This window comes from Amphibalanus amphitrite, unplaced genomic scaffold (genome assembly GCF_019059575.1).
Source record: "Amphibalanus amphitrite isolate SeventyFive unplaced genomic scaffold, NRLGWU_Aamphi_draft 000807F_arrow, whole genome shotgun sequence".
NCBI classification, from domain to species: domain Eukaryota; kingdom Metazoa; phylum Arthropoda; class Thecostraca; order Balanomorpha; family Balanidae; genus Amphibalanus; species Amphibalanus amphitrite.
In genome coordinates this window covers 1-19,783 of record NW_024882301.1, presented here as the reverse complement: position 1 = coordinate 19,783, position 19,783 = coordinate 1, and the positions used below count along the sequence as shown (strand labels likewise).

The 19,783-nt window shown below is 48.8% G+C and overlaps 2 protein-coding genes across 5 annotated transcripts in view; both read right to left on the bottom strand.

Annotated features, from left to right (window-relative positions):
* Nucleotides 1-3,829, bottom strand: part of LOC122366454 (diacylglycerol kinase theta-like) — a 42,094-nt gene extending 38,265 nt beyond the window's left edge. For both annotated transcript variants that reach the window (XM_043338734.1, XM_043338733.1), the window contains exon 1: nucleotides 3,507-3,829. In XM_043338734.1, the coding sequence (XP_043194669.1) occupies nucleotides 3,507-3,636 (130 nt within the window). In that variant the 5' untranslated portion in view covers nucleotides 3,637-3,829. The remainder of the gene's footprint in view (nucleotides 1-3,506) is intronic.
* A 12,743-nt stretch (nucleotides 3,830-16,572) lies between these two features.
* LOC122366458 lies at nucleotides 16,573-19,426 on the bottom strand. 3 transcript variants are annotated; one of them, XM_043338746.1, is made up of 5 exons: nucleotides 19,351-19,426; nucleotides 18,635-18,753; nucleotides 18,187-18,271; nucleotides 17,690-17,860; nucleotides 16,573-17,512 (listed from the first exon to the last, which is right to left on the bottom strand). In XM_043338746.1, exons 1-5 carry the CDS (start codon nucleotides 19,397-19,399, stop codon nucleotides 17,325-17,327), a joined length of 612 nt encoding a protein of 203 aa, XP_043194681.1. In that variant the 5' UTR covers nucleotides 19,400-19,426; the 3' UTR covers nucleotides 16,573-17,324. The 3 variants fall into 3 exon arrangements, with proteins under 3 accessions (XP_043194681.1, XP_043194682.1, XP_043194683.1); XM_043338747.1 differs by having other exon boundaries at nucleotides 16,573-17,482; nucleotides 17,827-17,860; XM_043338748.1 differs by lacking the exon at nucleotides 19,351-19,426 and adding an exon at nucleotides 19,076-19,243.
* Nucleotides 19,427-19,783: the final 357 nt, after the last annotated feature.

The window sequence follows — 19,783 nt, the reverse complement described above, 5'->3', positions numbered from 1 at the left end:
CTGCATCATTCCCACGACAATGATCCGTTTTAATTACTTTCAATGATCCGATTACAATTGTTTCCCAACGTGTGCCTGTGAGGCGTAAAACCGTTCAAAAAGCTGAGATGCGTTTTATCCAGAAAAATGTAAAACATGAATTGCAATGCATCATTTAGGTACAATTCAAAGTTAATCGTCGCCAGCCGGGGGGGGGGGGGGGGCGGTAGGGTGTGCGGGTCGGGGTGCTTTCCCTTGCGGTTGGTTTTCACATCAGCGTAGAACACGCTGAAAATAGGTAGAGAGCTGAAATTTGTCAGCCTGACCTTTCATTCAAGCCGTATCCTATGACATCAACTGCGTTTAAGTCCACGAGTTGTTTAGAGGGGAACGTTAAAGCCCCCACATTTTTGTCACGCTATAGCTAAAAAATGGGCGCGCCAATATTTGCGCACCTTTATGGAATTGATTGAAGTTTATTGTGACCAATTGAAAAAATGGTTTGATTTTTTTTTAGCTATCGAAGTTTTGGTGACGTCATGATTTCTGAGTTTTCGACAAAAATGGGATGTGTGCGAAAAATCATACACAATCACAGAACAGACGTGGTGACATGCCGTAAACGCCATTATACTGCCAATACCATGAACAATCAAATGCTTCTCTTCGATTTTTTCATTGACGTTCTCCATTTTCCAAAATCTTGAACTGAATCTTGGCAATTTCTCGCGACAACTTCACGACCATGATGCACCTATTTTTTATCTTTCTCGACACAACACGTACTCGTATGATAAAATGAGTAATGCTGTCGTATTCTACGCCCAAAATTACCCATAAAACATTTGTTACGTGCTGCGAATACTAGTTTTGCTTTTCGGTGGTATATGCTTACCTGATTGACCTGACCTTGACCCTGACCTATGCTTGACTGACCCCTACATAATTCTAACATTTGTATAGCACTTCTCTGAAGGATTGCGCTCAGTTTTGACAGCGTTTATGACGAGAGACGCCCAGTGCGAGGTTCTAAAACTATCATGCTACTGAAAGCCCAATTTCAGGTGTTTGACCTGATCTTGACCCGACCTACGACCTCAAAATTTAAAGTTCAAATGCTCATCTGAAGCGCCTTGCTGCATTCTTTCGTTTGCCGCCTCGTGCGTTTCGCTGCACCTATTGGTTTTCAAATATCGGCTGAACGTTTCTCGGCTGAATGGGGGAGGGGCGTTTAACGCCCCCTCCCCCCCCCCCGCCACCGCCACCAGCAAACGGCGGGTGGCGGAATTCTCCAGGTACTGCCGGGTTAGGTCACTGATCTGTGACGTCATAAGTGAACATCTGCACTGTCCTGAAATGTTGCAACTTCGCAACGCCCTCATTGACAGAGGAGCTTTCACAGGGATATGAAACTTACGGAATCTAGTATTTCATCAGAGATATAACAACTTGATAGCTCACTTTTCCCCAAAAAGTCTCCTGAGGTCAAGTCAGTCACGTGACCTTGCCATTATAAGTCAACGGGGAAACTATAGAAATTGTTACATTGACACCGGGAAAGATCTAAAACTTGCTCAAGCACATAGGCTCGTGATTTCATACACTGATTGCAAGTTCCAATGCTTCACTTCTGCATCGTTGACCATGCGTGACGTCATTTATGACATTACTAAGGGCATAGTAGTTTTTCGTCAATACCTCCTGATCGCATTGAGCTAGCGAGTCGGGAAAGTCACCAATAAACGCGGGAAGACTTGTTGCATCAAATGATATGCAATATGACCTCCTTCAGCCAGCTTTGTGACCTCTAACCGTGACCTAAGGTCAACACCTAAAGTTGAGCTCACACAAACAAAAAGCATATCATTTAACGTGCCTGAGCATCTATAGCAAGGAAGGGCGGCCTTTGTACCTTTCTACTCCCCCTGCACGTGTGCTGGATTGTTATTGTCTCTGACATCGTTGACCTTGGTCAAATCTGAGAGCATCGCTCAGAAAGGACGTTAAAAAGACTATCCAATGGTCTTTTCCGTGGTGCTGGAGCTTTATTTGTTCCCGAGGTATGCACCGGTTTGTCGAATATTATCAAAATAGGCGACCTTTGCTGACCTCTGGTGACCAAATCTTTGACCTGACCTAAAAATGACTACAGTAATCGTCGACATGATTTTTGCCGGTCACTAACGACACCTATCGCGTGTCGCTACGTAGCAATAACTAAGAAAGTAAAGAAGGAAAATTGATAAGAATTTACAACAAGCAGGATTTCCAAAATCAAAATGGGGTGTAAATGGTAGGTTGTAGTTTGTATGTTTTATATTCATCATACATACTTGTTAAACCATCAATGCTATTTCTGCAACAATATAAGTAGCAAAATGCATTCACCCTTACTGTGATTACGGAAAATTGTCTCCTCGGGCTAAAAGCTGAGCATAAGTAGGTACCTACCTAATAATCCGGTAAAGTTATTTTTTTCTGGCGAGACCGTTACTTAGTGTCTACCGATCTAACACCGTTCTTCGGGAATCTTGAGTTTCATACCGCTCAGGCATTTTACACGTCATAGACTTAATACTACTTTATTTCAGTTACAAATGTTTATTTCTATTTTGAAAAAAAAATCCACAGCAATCATGGAATACATTTTGTGTTGACTTTGTTACTTCCTTACTTTGCTTTGTACATACATGACCTGATTCTAAAGCAAACGTTTTTTTTTTCTTTCTCATTACCGGCTGCGATTACCATACATAAAACACATAAACTCAAATGAAAGCGAATGAAAGCGATGTTATTGGAGTTAACTTATAATAAAATGTTGAAAAGGGTTATCGATTTGCTTTCACTGCCGATTTATATAACAGTCCATCTTTTGTTTTAGTGCATTACTTTTACTTACACAGCTGAAGAGATACAGAATGGGCAGTGGGGAGTCCGGAGACAATCAGCGCATTAAGTCTATTTTGCTTGGGCAACTTATAGCCTCCAAATGAAATCCAATTGAGGGTGACGCGTTACCAGTCTCCCTAGAAGCGGAACCGACGCTTCAGCGCTCTCTCTTGGAAGTAGTTTCGTCTTAACGGCTGAGAGAAAAGAAACGGACAATTAGAAAAGACAGTGCAGCACGTTTTAATTATAGAAGCTTAGAAAAAAACGGTCATTGATTTTATTGCTAAATAATGCGCAGCGCATCACAACAGAATGCCATTGTTATCGTATTTCTGTGGGTGACCTTGAAAACCCAAAGCTAGACGGCCACTGAGAAAAGGTTTTGTTTGACGTTGTGTAGATGAACGCTAAAACCCAACTGCCTGATGCTCTGCCATTTGCGTCGGATGCCACCAAACTGGCCATTTGTCGCTTTTCGCTATTGTACAAGGTCAGAGTCGGTGCGGGGCATGCAGGACGCTGCGATCGATCGCCGCGGCCCCGCTTGCATGCGTAACAGGTCGAGCAGCGGGCGTGAGACGGTCGCGATGGTCTGCCGGCGATACTGGCCGCGCCGGGGCAGACTCGGCTCTCACCTTCACAGATGTATCCCTGGCCGATGAAGCCCCAGAGAAGGTCGGTGCAGTGGTGGCAGTAGGTCGGCCGGTGGAAGGTCTTTTTCACGAAGAAGTGGCCCTGGCTCTCGGGGCTGGGCACGGCCGCCATATTTCCGGCTGGCACAGCGGCCCACAGGTGCACTGCCGCTCGGCCCGCCGCTGCTGCCGGCTAGGTCATGTCGCCTGCGGCGTCCAACATGGGTGTCGCACTGCACTAAACGCGCCGCCGGCGGCCGCCATTTGGCCAGCAACCACCACACATCGTCGCCAGCGGCGCCGCTCGGCCCACCGCCGCCTGGCGACCGAAAACCGAACTAGGCCGCCGCCGGAGCGGCGCGTGCGCGCGGCGCTGCCCAGCCGCCCAGCTGAACCCGTCGATCGAAATTAATGACGGCGCGTGTCAGCCGGCCCGGCGTCGGCACCGACGGCCGCGCTGCGCCGAGACCGGCGGCGGGAGGTGGCGCTGCCGCGCCGGGCCGCGGCTGGCAGCCGGCCGCAGGCGGGCCCGCTGCCAGCCGCGGCTCGATGGGCGCGACGGCTCGCACAGTGTCACGTGCCCCGACTCGATGCCAATTTTAGTTGGACCACGGCCTAACATGAAGATCTTAGATGTTTAATGTTGTTGAGCGCTGGTGCGAGGAACATAGGTATAAGCAGTTTAGTATTAGCTACAGGGTTCCGGAAAAAAGCTTACCCAATGAATCATTAATAAAATTTGCAATTTTTATTCAACTCATCTGAAATTTATACGATGTTTTAACAAAGCAATGAGAAGTAAGTGGGCAAAGTTTGATGCGAATCGATTGTTGTTAGCAGGAGTGGTGGCCATACATAGGCGGCGGAACGGGGAGGGCACCGGGGCACCGTGCCCCCCTTTGATTTTGGCATTTTAACATTAGCCCTATGGGCGTTTCATGGAAAGAATGGGACCAAAAGTCGGCAATGCCCCCCCCCCCCCTTAATTGAAGGTGTTCCGCCGCTACTGGTGGTGGCACGTCAAAAAAAAAAAAAATCATACGATTTTAGCGGCAAATCAAATGATTTTCAGCACGCCGTGGCCAGCGTCTATATGTACTTGCCCCATTTGGCGACTCGTAGGCTGCATAAAAAGCATATGGAAGCAAAATAGGCACCACAAATACTACAATGATGATTGAAGATCGAATTTTCAGTTATGTAGGCTTGTCAATAACAATGCCCATTTTGAATGAACGAAAACTGTATGGATTGGAAACCTTTGGCCAAAACGTGCTAATAATGCATCGACGACCGCATGGACAAGTGTGACAGAATTTAAAGTACCCCCTGTACTGAAAAACAGTGAAGCACTGCTGCAAATGACTACTGATGCACCGTTTTTCCTTTTCTTTCGCTGTTGCACTGATGCATAAGGTGCAGGTTTATCTACGGAAAATTATTGGTTGTGTTCCATGAATTATTCTTCCATGCGCAAAATCGCAGTTTTAGATGGTCATTTCTTTAAAGTGCACCTATGAGCCAAATACGCTCTAAATTACGTTATATACTTCTAATGGTCTGTAATAACACTGTGTGAAAATGAAATGGATTGATCCTGAGGTAAAAGTGGCATGGAAATTTATGTGCGGATTTTTTTCGGGATGCTCCCTGGCGCTAAAATCATACGATTTTTGACGTGCCACTATTCCTGCTAAACACAACCGATTCGCATGAAACTTTGCCCACTTACTTCTCATTGCATTGTGAAAGCATCGTATAAATTTCAGATGAGTTGAATGTAAATTGCAAATTGTATTTAAAAATTTTTGGGTAAACTTTTTCCGGACACCCTGTATATGACTTACTCGAAAAAAAATAGGTATATAATTATATTGATGTTAGTATTGATACAAATACAAATAGTGTTGAGTATATAATTGTATTGATATGAATACTAATGCAAATATATACTGATATAAGCAAAGTGTATTATCAACTAGTACTTTTTGTTCAATTGCTATTTTTTCGAGGAAAGGTCATAGGCCATATACTAAACTTAACATTTGAAATGATTGATTCTATAAGAGACAATTTTTATTACCTATATGGCAAACTTAAGAAAATTGAGCAAAAATACACTGGTAACTTTAACCGGCACACGCCCGGAGTCTGGACCTTATCACTCCTTGATCTATTTCACTCCTTATTGAAATTACTCCCAGTAGGAATTTGCACTAGCCCTGCATTTGATTGAGCCTTCAGAGTTCAGATCTGAATGTCATCGTCTGAAGGGGATGGAGAGGGCCGAAAAGTTGACTGCTCACTGCTCTTCACCCACGACCATAGATTAGGTATCTACAGGACTTAATGCCGTACAGATCAAGTCATAAATCTCAAAAACAAACAAAAAATGGCACGAATGTGCCCCTAGGCAGTGGGTACACGAGCCTGCCCCACAGTGTATTTGCAATATATTTCAAAACTTTTTCAACACACAAGTTTGCAGATGGTTCCGTGCAGCATAGAGTGAGCTTCTTCGCCGTGAATTTTGAAAAGCTGAACCATATTTCAGAGTCAGGATCACGAAAATGGATACAATGAAAAGTTTGGAAAGCGCACAAATAATACAACTTTGCGTTTTTATCAAGCATGATAACAGGAACGTACAATGTTGCTTTCTACAGTGAACGAGTGGCGGCAATGATGGAAATATTTTCATAATTTACCTTGAACTTGGGCAGTTACTCGTGTTCCCATAAACTGCTGAAAACGAATGTGCTCCATGCACGAAAGTGTCCCGCTCCCCCCTACTTAAGACAGTTTAAGCCACATACCTATCCTTTAAAATGGCCATGTTATTCGCTTCACCATTTTACGGTACTGTCAATTATTCACTATTATCAATAATTCAAGTGTAATTTTCAGCACGTTTTGGACATAGTTGACATACATAAACATAACACCGTCGTGCTCCTGAGGTCACACTACACCGGAAAGTCGACTATTTCGTCAAAAAAATCGAAATTTAACCCATTTTAGCTGACCGTGACCTTTGTTCGCTATATCCAGCTAAAGAGGTTTCAGATGGCACAAACATTTTCGAATTTTGTGTCCGAAATGGATCATAAAACATGTCACATGACCTATACGAGCCTCCGAATTGGCTTGAACATTTGTGACCAGTCTATAGACTGACCCAACTTTGACCTGAAACGTACCGAGTACATTCTCAATGCCCCTGAGCTTTAAAAACGAGCTTGATGTGACATATGATGGCGGCTAGAGCCCAAAGTGTGATCATGCCTTAATATTGATGCTTTTCATTTTGACCTGACCTGTGACGCGATCGGTGATTTCGGGTTCAGTGAAATGAGCTTTTGCTAAGCAATGTTCCCATTGTTTTTTTAACGCCGTTTGAATGTTGACAATGGGGGCTCTGTAGAGCTAGCCCCCCCCCCCCCGTCACTCTCGTTATGTAATGTGCCCCATGGTCATGCATAGGTCAAACACCGTTTCTGACGAAACATCGTCAGTTGTAGCCCATTCCGGACTGCACTATGTTTTGAAGCATGTGTTAACTTTGCTGCAATGCATATGTAAGTAAACAATTGATGTGCATACAATATATATGGCCTGCACTACGAACGAAAGATACAAGATATGTAGTTCTGTCTGGGTCTTATCGCTAATGCATACCGAGCTTGGTGAAGCCGGCTAACGGCTGATAATTGCGTTCGATGTTATCATTGCGCGATCAATAACGTGAGTTGTGTTTTCATACTTCATTGGACATTTCGGGGGAAAGGGACTCTGCGTATTGTAGACCTAGACCCTAGTATAAGACATTTATTCTCTGTGCAGCGGGTGATAACCTCTCATCGATCACGCTCCAGCCTATGTAATTTAGATATTCGGACAAAAAAAAAATCATAAGTGGCAATATGCTCTCGGTTTTCCAATATATCTAGCGCTTCATTGCTGGCGGTTCTTGGCCTATCATTGAGCAGCCTCGCAGATCACTTGGATTTGACCAATGCGAATCCTAGGAACGCCTGCAGGCTGGCAGTCTGCTGATAAAAACGGGGACCGAACAGCACCCCGAATTCGTTTTGATCGCGCGAGCCGGAGTTTGACCATCCCTGCTTTTTGAAGAAAAAAAAAATACAGCTGAAAGGGGGCTTGCCTCCTTTGCTAATGAAATTTACTCCATTAGGAGTAGTTTATTATTGATTACATTGAATACCTGGCAAAACATTCAAATGTTTTTTGGTTAGGGTGCTGCTGCACGTGCGCACGTGTGTACGGGGGTCGCTTTCAGATCTGAAGAACGGCGGTGCCGATTGCGCTCAAATTTGGATACACAATTACTGATTACGCAATTAATTATTTAGATCCTCAGTTGGTTGCCTGATTAATTAATGGATTGTGTAATTGAATCAAAAATTATGTAATCGAATTATTACCTGTGAATTCGAACAACTAATTGTGTTAGTAATTTTAATTGCGTTTCAAATTTGGTTACACAATTAATTGATTACGCAATTAAATACACAATGAAAGGAATAAGCTGAACTTACATAAGGAAGGCCTATTTTGATATCAGTCGACTACAGCTGCTGGCATGCTAATCGGTATTGATGTCGTATGATATAATATATGTATCACATCTCAGTCTAAGTCCAAGAGATGAGCTCATCCCCGCCCACGCGACTGGACGGGAGCAAATGCCAGTAAGAGTGATTGAAAGTGACCATCTCATTGATATACCCCAAAATTCTAGATTTGACTTTTCTCTGATAACATTAAAAAATGGTCGGAGGTCTTTACCATTCTCCACCAATAGAAATAAAAGAGCAGCCCTCTAACTCGCGGTGCACTTTGGTTGTTGAGCGCCCCACGGTCGCGCAGCGCAGGATCGACGAGCTCTTCAGTTCAGCCGGCAGTCGGCTGCGACGGTCGCTCGCCGTCGGACGCGTCACCATGTGGCCTCTGCTGTGTTCGCTGCTGGCCGCCTCCGGCTGGCGGCACACCGCCGGCGCGGAGGTCGACCTCCAGTCCCGGGTGCGCACTCACCTGCGCGCCTTCTCCTTCGAGGACCTGCCGCCGGGGGGCGATGTCTCGTCGAGCGATGACGGCGGGCAGACGCTGAGCCCGGTGAGCGCCTGCGACTGCCGCCGGCTGTGTCTCGCCAACCACACCTGTCGCGGCTACGGCAGCAGCGCCGGCACGGCCACCTGCCGGCTCACCGAGCTGCTGCCCGCTCCAGGCAGCACGCAGGCCAGCTCCGGTGACTGGCTCTGGCACGCGCGCCACGGAGTGCGCCGGCTCGGCGAGCGGTGCGCCGTCGACGACGACTGCTCGCTGCTGGTGGCCGGCGCCACGTGTGCGGGCGGCGTCTGCGGCTGTCACGGCACAGTCCGGGAGGACGGCACCGGCGGCTGTCGGAAGGCGGGCAACTTCACCGACGTCAGCGGCCGCCAACTGGCGTCTGGCCTCATCTCCGAAACGAGCGTGGGCTCTCTCACCGCCTGCGAGTCGGCCTGTGCCGCTCTGATGAGCTGTGTGGCGTTCGATTTCTCCGCCAAGCAGAGTCGCTGCCGGATGTACGCCGAAGGCATCACCAACGAAGTCAACTCCACTGAGAACGTGAAGTCGTTTGTGTGGAGCTTTTCCCGAGCAGATGGCACCCCGCCGGCCTCCTACCAGGAGGTGGGTGACAAATGGCTTCGTATGCTCCCAGCCGGTAATGGACTACGGGCGGCTAACATCTGTCTCCGTGACGGCGCCATACTGCTACCAGAGGTGACGCGCAAAGGCCTGGAGCCGCTCCGCAGCTACATCGAGGGACAGAGTACGAGTACGTACATCTGGATCGGCATGGAGGACATGTTGGAGGAGGGACGCTACGTCACCAGCGACGGCAAGGAGGCGACTGACATCGCCTGGGACCAGGGGCAGCCCAACGCTCATGATCCAGATGACTGTGGTATCATCAACCGCAACATGGTTATCCACGACGGCCATTGCCTCAAGCACCAGTTCAATGCACTTTGTCAATACGTTGGCGAGAACCTGGCACTGAACCGAACAAGCTGGCTGACCATGCAAGACAAAAAATACCCGGCACGGCACGGCAACGACGGCGATGAGCGTACATTCGCCCACACGACCGAGGGCGTACACGTGCCCACAGCGGCGTGGACGGTCGACCTTAGCCAGACGGTGCAGGTCACCAGCATTGTGTACGCCGGCCGCGTCGACTGCTGCGGCTCAACCCTGGCGAAGAACCGCAACCGTCTAACGGAGGTTCGCGTCGGCAGCCACCCGACGGCATTCAACAGCACTCACTCGGCGCGCTGCGTGTGGCTGGAGCAGCCGTTCGTGGCCAAAGGCTACGCCCGCCTGTTCCGGTGCACCGTTCCGCTGACCGGCCGCTACGTCCGGCTGATCCGTGCAATGCCGCTCCTCGACTTCGCCGAGCTGGCCGTCTTTGGAAACCGGCTGCCGTCGCAACCGTGACTCGGTGCTGGGCTGACCCTGAAATCGCTATCTCTTTGAGCTGGATGTGATTTTTTGTTGTTGGTGTTCAGCTTTCCGTTTGATCTATTTTAGCAGTCAGCTTTTGCAGTTTGCTGACGGCCTGATATGAATACCTGCATCATATTATAATACTCTTTTAACACGCGCAGTGGAAGGGTTGCGAGTACTACGCCCAGTGGAAGGGGGGGGGGCGGATGTCGCCCCCCCTAAGATCTCAGCTCCCACTGGAGCTAGAAAGACGAAATTTGGAGGGTAGGTGGGGGCCATGGGGAACTCTGTTGTGTGTGAATTTCATGACCCTAGGTTAATATCTTCAAGGTCAAATGAGGTCAAATGTGGTCAAATCTGCCATATTAGCGACTTTTTTGCGTTTACACGCCGATAACTCAAAAAGTTACCGGCCGATTTTTTAAAATCTTTCACTATACGAAAGGGCGAACATTTGTGAGTATGTATGGTGAATGTCTAGATAATCCAACAATAAATATGGCAGTTAGAAGCCTGCGAAGGGTAAGATGTCGCCGGCTGAAGCGGCATCGGCCGACGCGGGAAACGCGGCAATCACAATTTTGTGTTTACACACTCATAACTCAAGTTGTTACCGGCCGATTTTCAAAATTCTTTGACCATATGATTGCCTGTACATTTCTCAGTCTTCTCACCGAATTTGACGCAAATCGAATATAATCAGCGGTAAGGAGCGCGATGTAAAGACGGAACCGTCCCGCCCCGGCACAGTCTACAATTCAGGCGGTGCGTAACGGCTAGCGCCGGCCGCCGCGCCGCCGCGCCGCCGCGGCGGCAGGATGTTTGACTTTACACCGCTATTACTCACTGGCGGTCGCAGCCGCTAGCAAAAGGGGGGGCCAAAGTCACACTCGCGGGACATAACATTTACCCATCACCGGGAGGGGGGGGGGTGATCGGCTAATTTTTTACGTCCACGAGGCGCCGCACAGTTGGCATTACTTATGCTTCATCCATCTCATTCTTGCGTGAAATCTTTGAGCTCAATTTAAGGCAAAATCACCAGTTCCATTTACCGTCTCACGGTGTGCCCACCGGTCGGGCCGCTGCACCGTCCATGACGACGGATCGGTGTAGCATAGGTATACTGGAAGGTCAGGCACGCGGATTCATGACCTTACCACTATGAAACAATTCGGAAAAGTACAGATACATCTTGCTAAAAAGTACAGATACCTCTTGCTTTGAACAAGCATGTGAAACCCAGAGAGCATTTTTAGACTATGACATTTACCCATATAGGTACCTAGTTGTGTGGCGGCGGGAGAGAGTAGGTACACCGGCCTCTGGAGACCCCCACAGGTTCCGAGCTTTCAGAATTGGCATCTGAGGGCCGCGCGCGACTCGTGCGGGGCTTCGCAACGGCTCTGTTGGGGCTCACTCAACCTGCCTAGTCCTACTGCTAAAAAGACTGGCCCTGAGCCCTAAGGACTTCATCAGTCTCTGCCAGCCCCAGGACCCACACCGGCTCATGGGGTCCCGACCTCGAAATATGAGGGAATCAGCGCGGGACCATCAGGACGTAAAGCAATCTCGATCAGGACCAACGTAAGGCTGTGCCGGAGACTGCGTGAGCCCTCTGATCTTCGGAAACCCACCCATGTATGTTTTCATGTAGAGACTAGTTTAGGGCCCTCAGAGAACCAGTACAGGGCCTGCAAACTACAAAGGCCAGTAGTTTGAGACCATCAGAGACCGAGTTGGGCTCTCAGAGGCTAATGTGGGTCCTTACTCATTACAGGCCAGCATGGGCCCTCAGAGGTCAGCGTGGGGCCCTAAAAGACCGGCATGAGCCGTCGTTGGACCCCAGAGGCCAGCAGAGGACCCTCAAAGGCCAAGATGGGCCCTCCTCAGAGGCCAATGCAGACCCTTAGAGGCCGGCATCGGGTCTTCAGCAGCCAGTGCGGGGCCCTTATTGGCACCTAAAGGTTCATCTTGGGACACCAGAGACAGAAATAAGGCCACCAGAGTCCGGTGTGAGACCCTCAGACGCCGGTTGGGACCCCTGAGGCCGGTTAGGGGCCCTCATAGGCCAGATGTGGGGCCTCAGAGGTTGATGTAGGCTCTTAGCGGTCAACGTGGGCGCTTGACCGCCACTGAAATTCCCTCATAGGTCAGTGTAGGACGTTCAAAGACCGGTGTGGGAGCTATATTAATAGCTGGGCGTGGTTTTTTTTAGCCTCGTGACGATCGAATAATTGCCAGGGCCCCATACACCTATATGGGGGCCCATTGGTTGTTTGAGGGGGGGGGGGACAAATGATATGATGGCCCCCTTTATTGACCTTTGGGGGCATGGCCCTGATGCCCCCCCCCCGGCCCCCCGCGACCGCCACTGTGTACACATTACACACATGCCTCTGAGATTACATACTAGCTCATGCAAACTCTCTGCAGGCCCCGGAGGTCCCACGCTAATCCTTAAGAAACCAAGCCGGCATACGGCGTCACCACCGGGCTTCTGAGGTGCACAGCACCAACCCATGAGGTCTTACTTTAGTGTCTTGGAGCCAATCTCCTTTAGCAGGGCCCACCCGCCACTGCCGAAGAGGGTCTCATGCCAGCCATTGCTGAATGCTGGGCCTACGAGAGCCTCAAGTAAACCCACGCTGATATTCCATATAAGATCCGGCCATACTCGTGAACCGGTGCCAGCGACGCTGACCGCCAAATTGACAGAATGCGAAACTGAGCCCACTCATGAGTGAAATTTACGTCCTTTGATGGCGCAAGAAAGAATATGAAACATACGAAAAGCTTTTCTAGGACTTTTGTTCGATCTGAAAGGTGGGGCCAAAAGATAGTATGGCCCCACCTTTCAGCACCGAAGGGGGGCCATGGCCCCCGTGGCCCCCCCCTGCGACCGCCAGTGCTATTACTAGAAAAGTTGTGAACCGATTTTCTTACTTCTTGCACGAGAAGATCAGCAGTTCAATTCTGGACAGGTAGCCGAAATTTCACATTGATATTATGCTTGCGGCGCGAGTTATTGGCGAAAAACAGGAGGGGTGGGCGAAATCCGCCCCCCCCCCCCCCCCTTCCACTGCGCGTGTTAATAGTGAAATATCGAATGTGTGTCAATGCTTCAGATTTGTCCCTAAACACTATTCGTTAGAATTGTGTTTTTCTATGGGAATTCAATCAGATTTGGGGTATTTTGCATTCTTGCCTGAGATTGGGGCAACTTGGGTGGGGTCTACATGCGCTACTCTTATTAATTGAAGTGCCTTTGCTATGTGAATGATGTAGCCAAGATATTGAGCAGTGATTTATCAACTGTTATAATTCTACTATTAGCCGCTCTCTTATGTTCAGATGCTATTTTCAACTGAAATAAATATTTTAGAAAAGGTGCGTACGCATGCACATTAGGTATTTCGTTTCTAAAATGGGAAAGGACATAGGATAATTAAACAGCTCTGTCTCCGGGCGAGGGGCAGATTCTGCGACGATTGTCGTAAAAAGACGGAGAAAATGGCAATCGAAAGCTCCCAACAAGACGGACCCTTGAAACATTTTTTAAGTACGTCAAAAGTCAGGTCAAGGCCAGGTCAAGGGTAAAAAAATGCAAAAGCCAGGTGAAAGGCAGGTCAATAGTTAAAAAATACAAGTTTCTACATTATCAGCTTTGGAGCGCAGGTTGCGAAGAATTTGGACTGAAATTGATTGCCCAAAACGCGTTCTTCTGCTACCAAGACATGATGCATTGCACACATGTCACAGAATCATGCAAAGATCAAGATCAATGTCAGGTCAGGTTACCAAAGACGAGCTATAGAATAGGATACCTATGTGCGACAGTCCACACATGCTTTAGCCCTCGCCGGCTGAGGGTGCGGGGGTGGTAGCCGTAGGTATACTTCTCGTTAGGTACTTCTCGAGAATTGCCTGAGCGAATCAAACACGATGATGCCAAAATCGAGGAGCTGCGACCGCTTTAATCGCACTAGCACGCCTCTATTAGAGGTTATAAATGAAAACTGTTAGATACCATTCAATATCTCAGATGACCTCGGGGATGTAACAAAGGGTAACGGGTGGCATTTTCCGGTTCAGTGTGTCATATTGACTTGTAATTCGGTGTTTGAAAGTGTTTAGAACGACGTTCGTCCAAAAAGGGCGCTTTTCAATTTCTCCCTGACTTATAACGGAGCAGTCGCAAAAAATGACCTGACCTTAGGTCACCCATATCGAAATTCCGAGATATACATTGTGTACATATTGTTGCTCTCATTCATTGCTCAAACTTTCAAAGCGATCGGTCACTCGTAGCTAAGGCTGGCATTGAAACTTTTTAGGAGGTGAGGTCACTTGACGTGACCTGGTGACCTGACCTTGAGTGACCTTGGTCTTAAATTTTCACAGCATGTGCGGAAAAGATGTATGATGAGGTGTGCGCCACCGGTTTTGAGATATTCGCGAAAAACCGCATGGGAATGTCCAAACACCCCAGTAGGGCGCGGGATAGGTATAGCCTGGTCTCTCGCATTTATACCCACGGGTGTCTACTTCTACTGCCAACTAGGGACAGCCGTGGTAACCTACTTTCGCTGGTGCTGGGCGGCGCAGTCCAACAGGCGCCTACTCCTACTGCCATCTAGCGACAGCTGTAGCAAACACATTCCGCTAGTGCTCGGCGGCACAGTCTACCAGCAGGCGTCAGCTTTTACTGCCATCTAGCGACAGCCGTGGTAAGCAGCTTTCACTGGTGCTCGGCGGCACAGTCCACCCACAGGCGCCAACTTCTACTGCCATCCAGCGGCAGTCGTAGTAAATAAATCCTACCGGAGCTGCATTAACCCTCGCCCGCACATGCCATTTTCCCATCCTAGAACGCACATGGGGGGGGGGGGGTGGTTGCCACCCCCCGCGCCATTTCGTTCCTGTTGGAGATAGAGCTTAGCGGTAAAGACCAAAAAGATTCTTTGGGAAGAGACGAATCCAATGGTACCCAGTTTTACCTTCTCAGGTCAGTCATTGACCCTCCAGGTCAGGTCAAACTAAAAAATAGGTATTGCTGTTTTGGGTCACCGTTGGATATCAATTGCGCTGCTTATCATATACCGATAACGATGCCGTTTTCTGGTGCCAAGCCAGCTAGAGCCTCTTTGTCACACTACCCGACCAGGTTTTTGCTGCTGAGGTCATTTCAGGTCAAGTTAGGTCAAGGTCAATGATATGTGTTTGTATGTCTGTGTGTGTGTGTGTGTATACTGATGTGTGCAGCGGTTGTTTATGTGTCCATATTACATGAAATCATGATCTGAGAAGCTTTTACCAAAAATGCAGTCAAAAAACTTAACAAAAAGTAAATTCAGCTTGCCTAAAACACAATTATCTTAGATGACCTAGGTTGACCTTGACCCTGACCTTGACATCTGTACATCGTCGAACAACATGTTCCATGATAGGTGGGAGGTAAGACTGGCAAAAAAGGCCGAAATCAGGGTGTCAAAAGCTCACAAGGCCCATAGCCAACGCAAAATGTTGAGAATTGGCCATTTGGGTCATGACATGACCTGCAAAAACAAGGTCATATCTCCGAAACCAAAAACCACAGAAACTTGAAATTTTCAGTGGACATCAAGAAAGGATAGAGGAGCAGCTATACGAAAAATCAGCGTCCTAGCTCTAAAAATGTTGAGTGCAGAGCAGAAAGACTACCTGGGGGGGGGGTGGCAACCCCCCCCCCCATGTGCGGGCGAGGGTTAAAATCCATTGGAGCACAGACATCTGGCACTTTTTCATTCATACACCTGACAACTCTTTTACACTCGCCTAGTAACAAAATTTCCCGTTGGTCTACTAACTACTTACCTGGTAAATTCGGTGTTTCTGGTGCTATAGGTAGATGCCCATCGCACTGAAGGACTTGAACCAACCAGCCACAGTCACCCCCACTCCCCTCTCGGGACGGCTGCGACGTAAGAAAAAGGACAGGAATCGGGTCTCGGACTGACAGACAATGTTGGGCAAGGATTAGTCTCCCGACTAGGTTGCTGTGGTTTAACTATGCACCATCAACCACAGCCAGCAAAATTGGCCTGGGCCGTATATGGTTTTCCTCCGGCTAGCTCCGGCAACTACTCCGGCCGAAGTACGGGCAAGGACTGGGCTCTGGAGCTCTACTGGAGCTGGCACACGATCCCGGAGCTCGTCCGCACCACAGCCGGACTTGAACCGATCGGCCGTGCCATACCTCAACCGCACTTCAGCCACAGTAAGCCAGAGCAGCTACGAGGCAGCCGGACCTGGCCGTAACATGCCGTGGCAGAGCCGGTCTTGAGCCCCACTTGGCGGTCCGAAACCGGAAACCATACCAACTCCGGAGCGCTGCGGAAATGACTGGCTAACCGGAATAGAGTCTTATCGACCCAAACCCCATGTTCCGACGGCGTTCAGTTTACACTCGCCCAAATCTGGCATGTCGGAGTTGCCGTGGCAAAACGTACTAGACTAGAGCCAAACCAAATTGCTGGTTGGGTAAATAATCCACTGTTAAGGTTCAGAAAAACAGAAAAAAAAACTTAAGTTTTATTCACCTCCTTAGATCGCCACCAAACCTTGCACAAAAATAATAACTGAAATACGCATTTTGAAGCAGCGGAAAGCACTTGAGCCATTGATATATGAAACCTAAGTCAAATACGCGCGATGTCAACTGTTGCGAAAGTTGGCTCAACTTTTTGCTATGCAGACTAGAGAGTAATAATCTAGTGTCGACTACCATCTATCCGATAACATCCTACTGATAAAAAACCAGCGAGTTAGCCTCCACGCAGACGGTGAAACAGGAACGTACAATGCTCACGCATTAAAGAACCCCATGTGCATATATCAAGGACGACAAAAATAAATTATTCTGCAATAATTAACTTTGGTGCTATCACTCTCACCCAGCTCAAGAAAAGCAGCAAACTTCGCAATGCTTGATACACAGTACACACCAAACACATCCCCTCCGCAGTATGGTCGACAGCTTCCTCAGCTCTTAGGCGGCACCAAACGGTACACGGGAACCCGGCCACACCGCTACTGACGGATCCAAACCCGGCTCCACCTCACCCACCGGACCCCTCCCCCCCATCCCCCCGCACCCCGGTCCGGGCGCGCCCGTAACGCCCCTCGACCCGTCACAGTCGACTCGGTCACACCAGACTTCATCTGTCTGTCAGCTGTCCTTCCTCAGGCTGTCTGCGTCCTCCCGCGATACAGCACCCAACCCGGTCCGATCAGCCCACCAGTCCTCCATGTGGTCCCGACTCCGGGCGCTCAGTTCGCGGCCTCCACGCGCGCCACACGCTCCTCCAGCTGCAGCAAACTCTCGCCGAGTGTGGCCACCGCCTGTGCGTAGGCGTGAGCCAGCCGCTGGCCGGCCGCCTGCAGTTCGGTGAGCCGCTGCGCCTGCGACAGGTGGCGCTCGCTGACCGCCTCCAGACGGCCGCGCAGCTCCCCAGCGCCTGCACAAAGCGCAACGGTCAACTCACAAGCAGGTCAAATATACATACACGTTACACAGGCATTTATGAAACATAATCTAGTGTTATTCACGGTGTACGCTTCTATGGCCTTCATATATGTGCTTCTTAGATCACAAAAGAGACCCTAGCGTGCCCCTGGGACCGGTAGCCGCGTACCTTTGATGTGTTCGCTGTCGAGCAGCGGTGCCAGCTGGCGGACTTTGTCCAGCTGCTGGGAAACCTGGGCCAGCTGCCCCTCGGTGGCCAGCAGCTCGGAGGCCAGCGCGGCGGGAGTGGCGGTCAGCTGCTCACCGTACAGCGGGTCCAGGTACGACTCCAGCTCCTCCACTGAACAGAGAGCGGCGGTGAGACACGGGCACACCACACAGCAGTGTGGAGTGAGTAGGTGTCACCAGCCACCACATATGGCATTCAAAGTGCGTCCAACAGTGACTTACTCCAGACACTTGAGAAGTTCCGAGCCAATCGCGGGATTAGCAAATGCATGAATATGAGCATGTACTCCCTCTGTTTAGTGATATTGGAAAGCTGACATCAACTACAGGATGAGTGACGACACTGTCTCACGCGTTGCATCACAGCAATATAGCTCTCATTATGTCAGAGCACTGCAGCTCTAATTCGTTACACCACTGTTACACCATGACACTTACGTCTCTTCATTATCATCACGGCGCGTTCGTAGTCTCCGAGAACGTTGCCCATCCGACTATTGAAGCCCAGGATAACATCGGTCGCCTTAAAAAAAGAGAGAATCACTCAAATGTGATGATACTTGAATGCTTCTGAGATAAAATGATTGGCGATTGCAATGATACTTTCTGAGATAAGGGACAACGAGCAATGCAACCGATAAAAACAATGCCCGTCACCTGATGAACTTCACCAGCTTCATGCTTTAGAAGATGTCTGCAACAATGTCGCATCTGGATTCTGGGGTACTGATATTGCAGTGGAAAAATTCATTGATGGGATTCTTAGAAATGAGAACCGGGTGATGCACCAGATTCAATTACAAGTCACTTGCAGAGCATAACAAACCAATGATGGCATGGCATTACTTTGAGGCTAGAGGCAGATTCATGTTACAATTTCACTTACCTTCGTATATTGCTCATTTTTATCTAGATCTCCAAAGATCTTGTCCTCAAGTGCAGAAACACGACCCTCCAAATTTTCCTCGCCCATCTTGAAGTTGGATGAAGCTTTCAGCTTGAAGCCTGAAATAACAAAAGCTGTTAAGTTCAAGTGTTTGAGGGCCCGCCAGCCTATAATCAGTGCCGTTTGCCAGCCTATAATCAGTGCCGTTTGCCAGCCTATAATCAGTGCCGTTTCAGTCCGGCGAAACAAAACTGGTAAAAAACTGCTTATCTTATTTTAGACAGAATATTGGGAGTTTTTATGCTTTTATGCAGGTTCAAAAGATGTCGGCGAATGATATCACCGCGAATCAACATGCAGCGAAACCAATATTTGGCATGTAGATTGTAGGTATCTTGTTCACAAGCGTTAGGTATAGAAACAACACCCGCAAGTATTTACATGCAGCATCGTGCGGGTCACGGCGCGCATCGCCTCGTCGGCGGGCCCCAGCAGACGGCAAGCCCGCCGGGTCCGGTGTGGTCCTAGCGGCTAGATGGTTTATGAGCCGGGCTGCACTGCATGCAAAACTTCAATGTTCCTCTTCAGACACCTCAGAGGACAACCTGCCTCTCAAACATAAATTGCATGCTACATTACAGGGCATGCACTAAGCCTAGCACACTTCAAAGACAGTTCAAGAGACAGACCCACTGAAAGGCAGCCTGTCGCCTCACTTGGGTACCGGTCCACTCCAGACACAGCTTCAGCGGTTAGGGGCCCCATGGTCAACCAGTTCAGTTTAAACCTTAGTTACAATCATCCCAACTCTGAGGGCTGTCACAAATGTCAAACCACAGGGCTTGGATGAACATTTTGTGCTCGTCGACCCTGAATTATGATTTAAATGTAGTGTAGGTAGCAAGCATAGTTAGCTAGGGGTGAGGTCTTCTGAAATTCCCTAAACGGTTTATTTGCACCAAAATTTATTTTGGCAGTGCACAGAGCTATGCTGGACGCTGTGCCAGACTTTTGGCTTTATCTGCACATTGTGCCGGACACATTGAATGCTGAATGTTGATGGTAGGTAACATGGATTTTTCCAGTCTGGTGAATGGCCCAGCCTGAGCCAGCCTGTAATGCTATTGAGTAGCTTATATCTCTATCGAG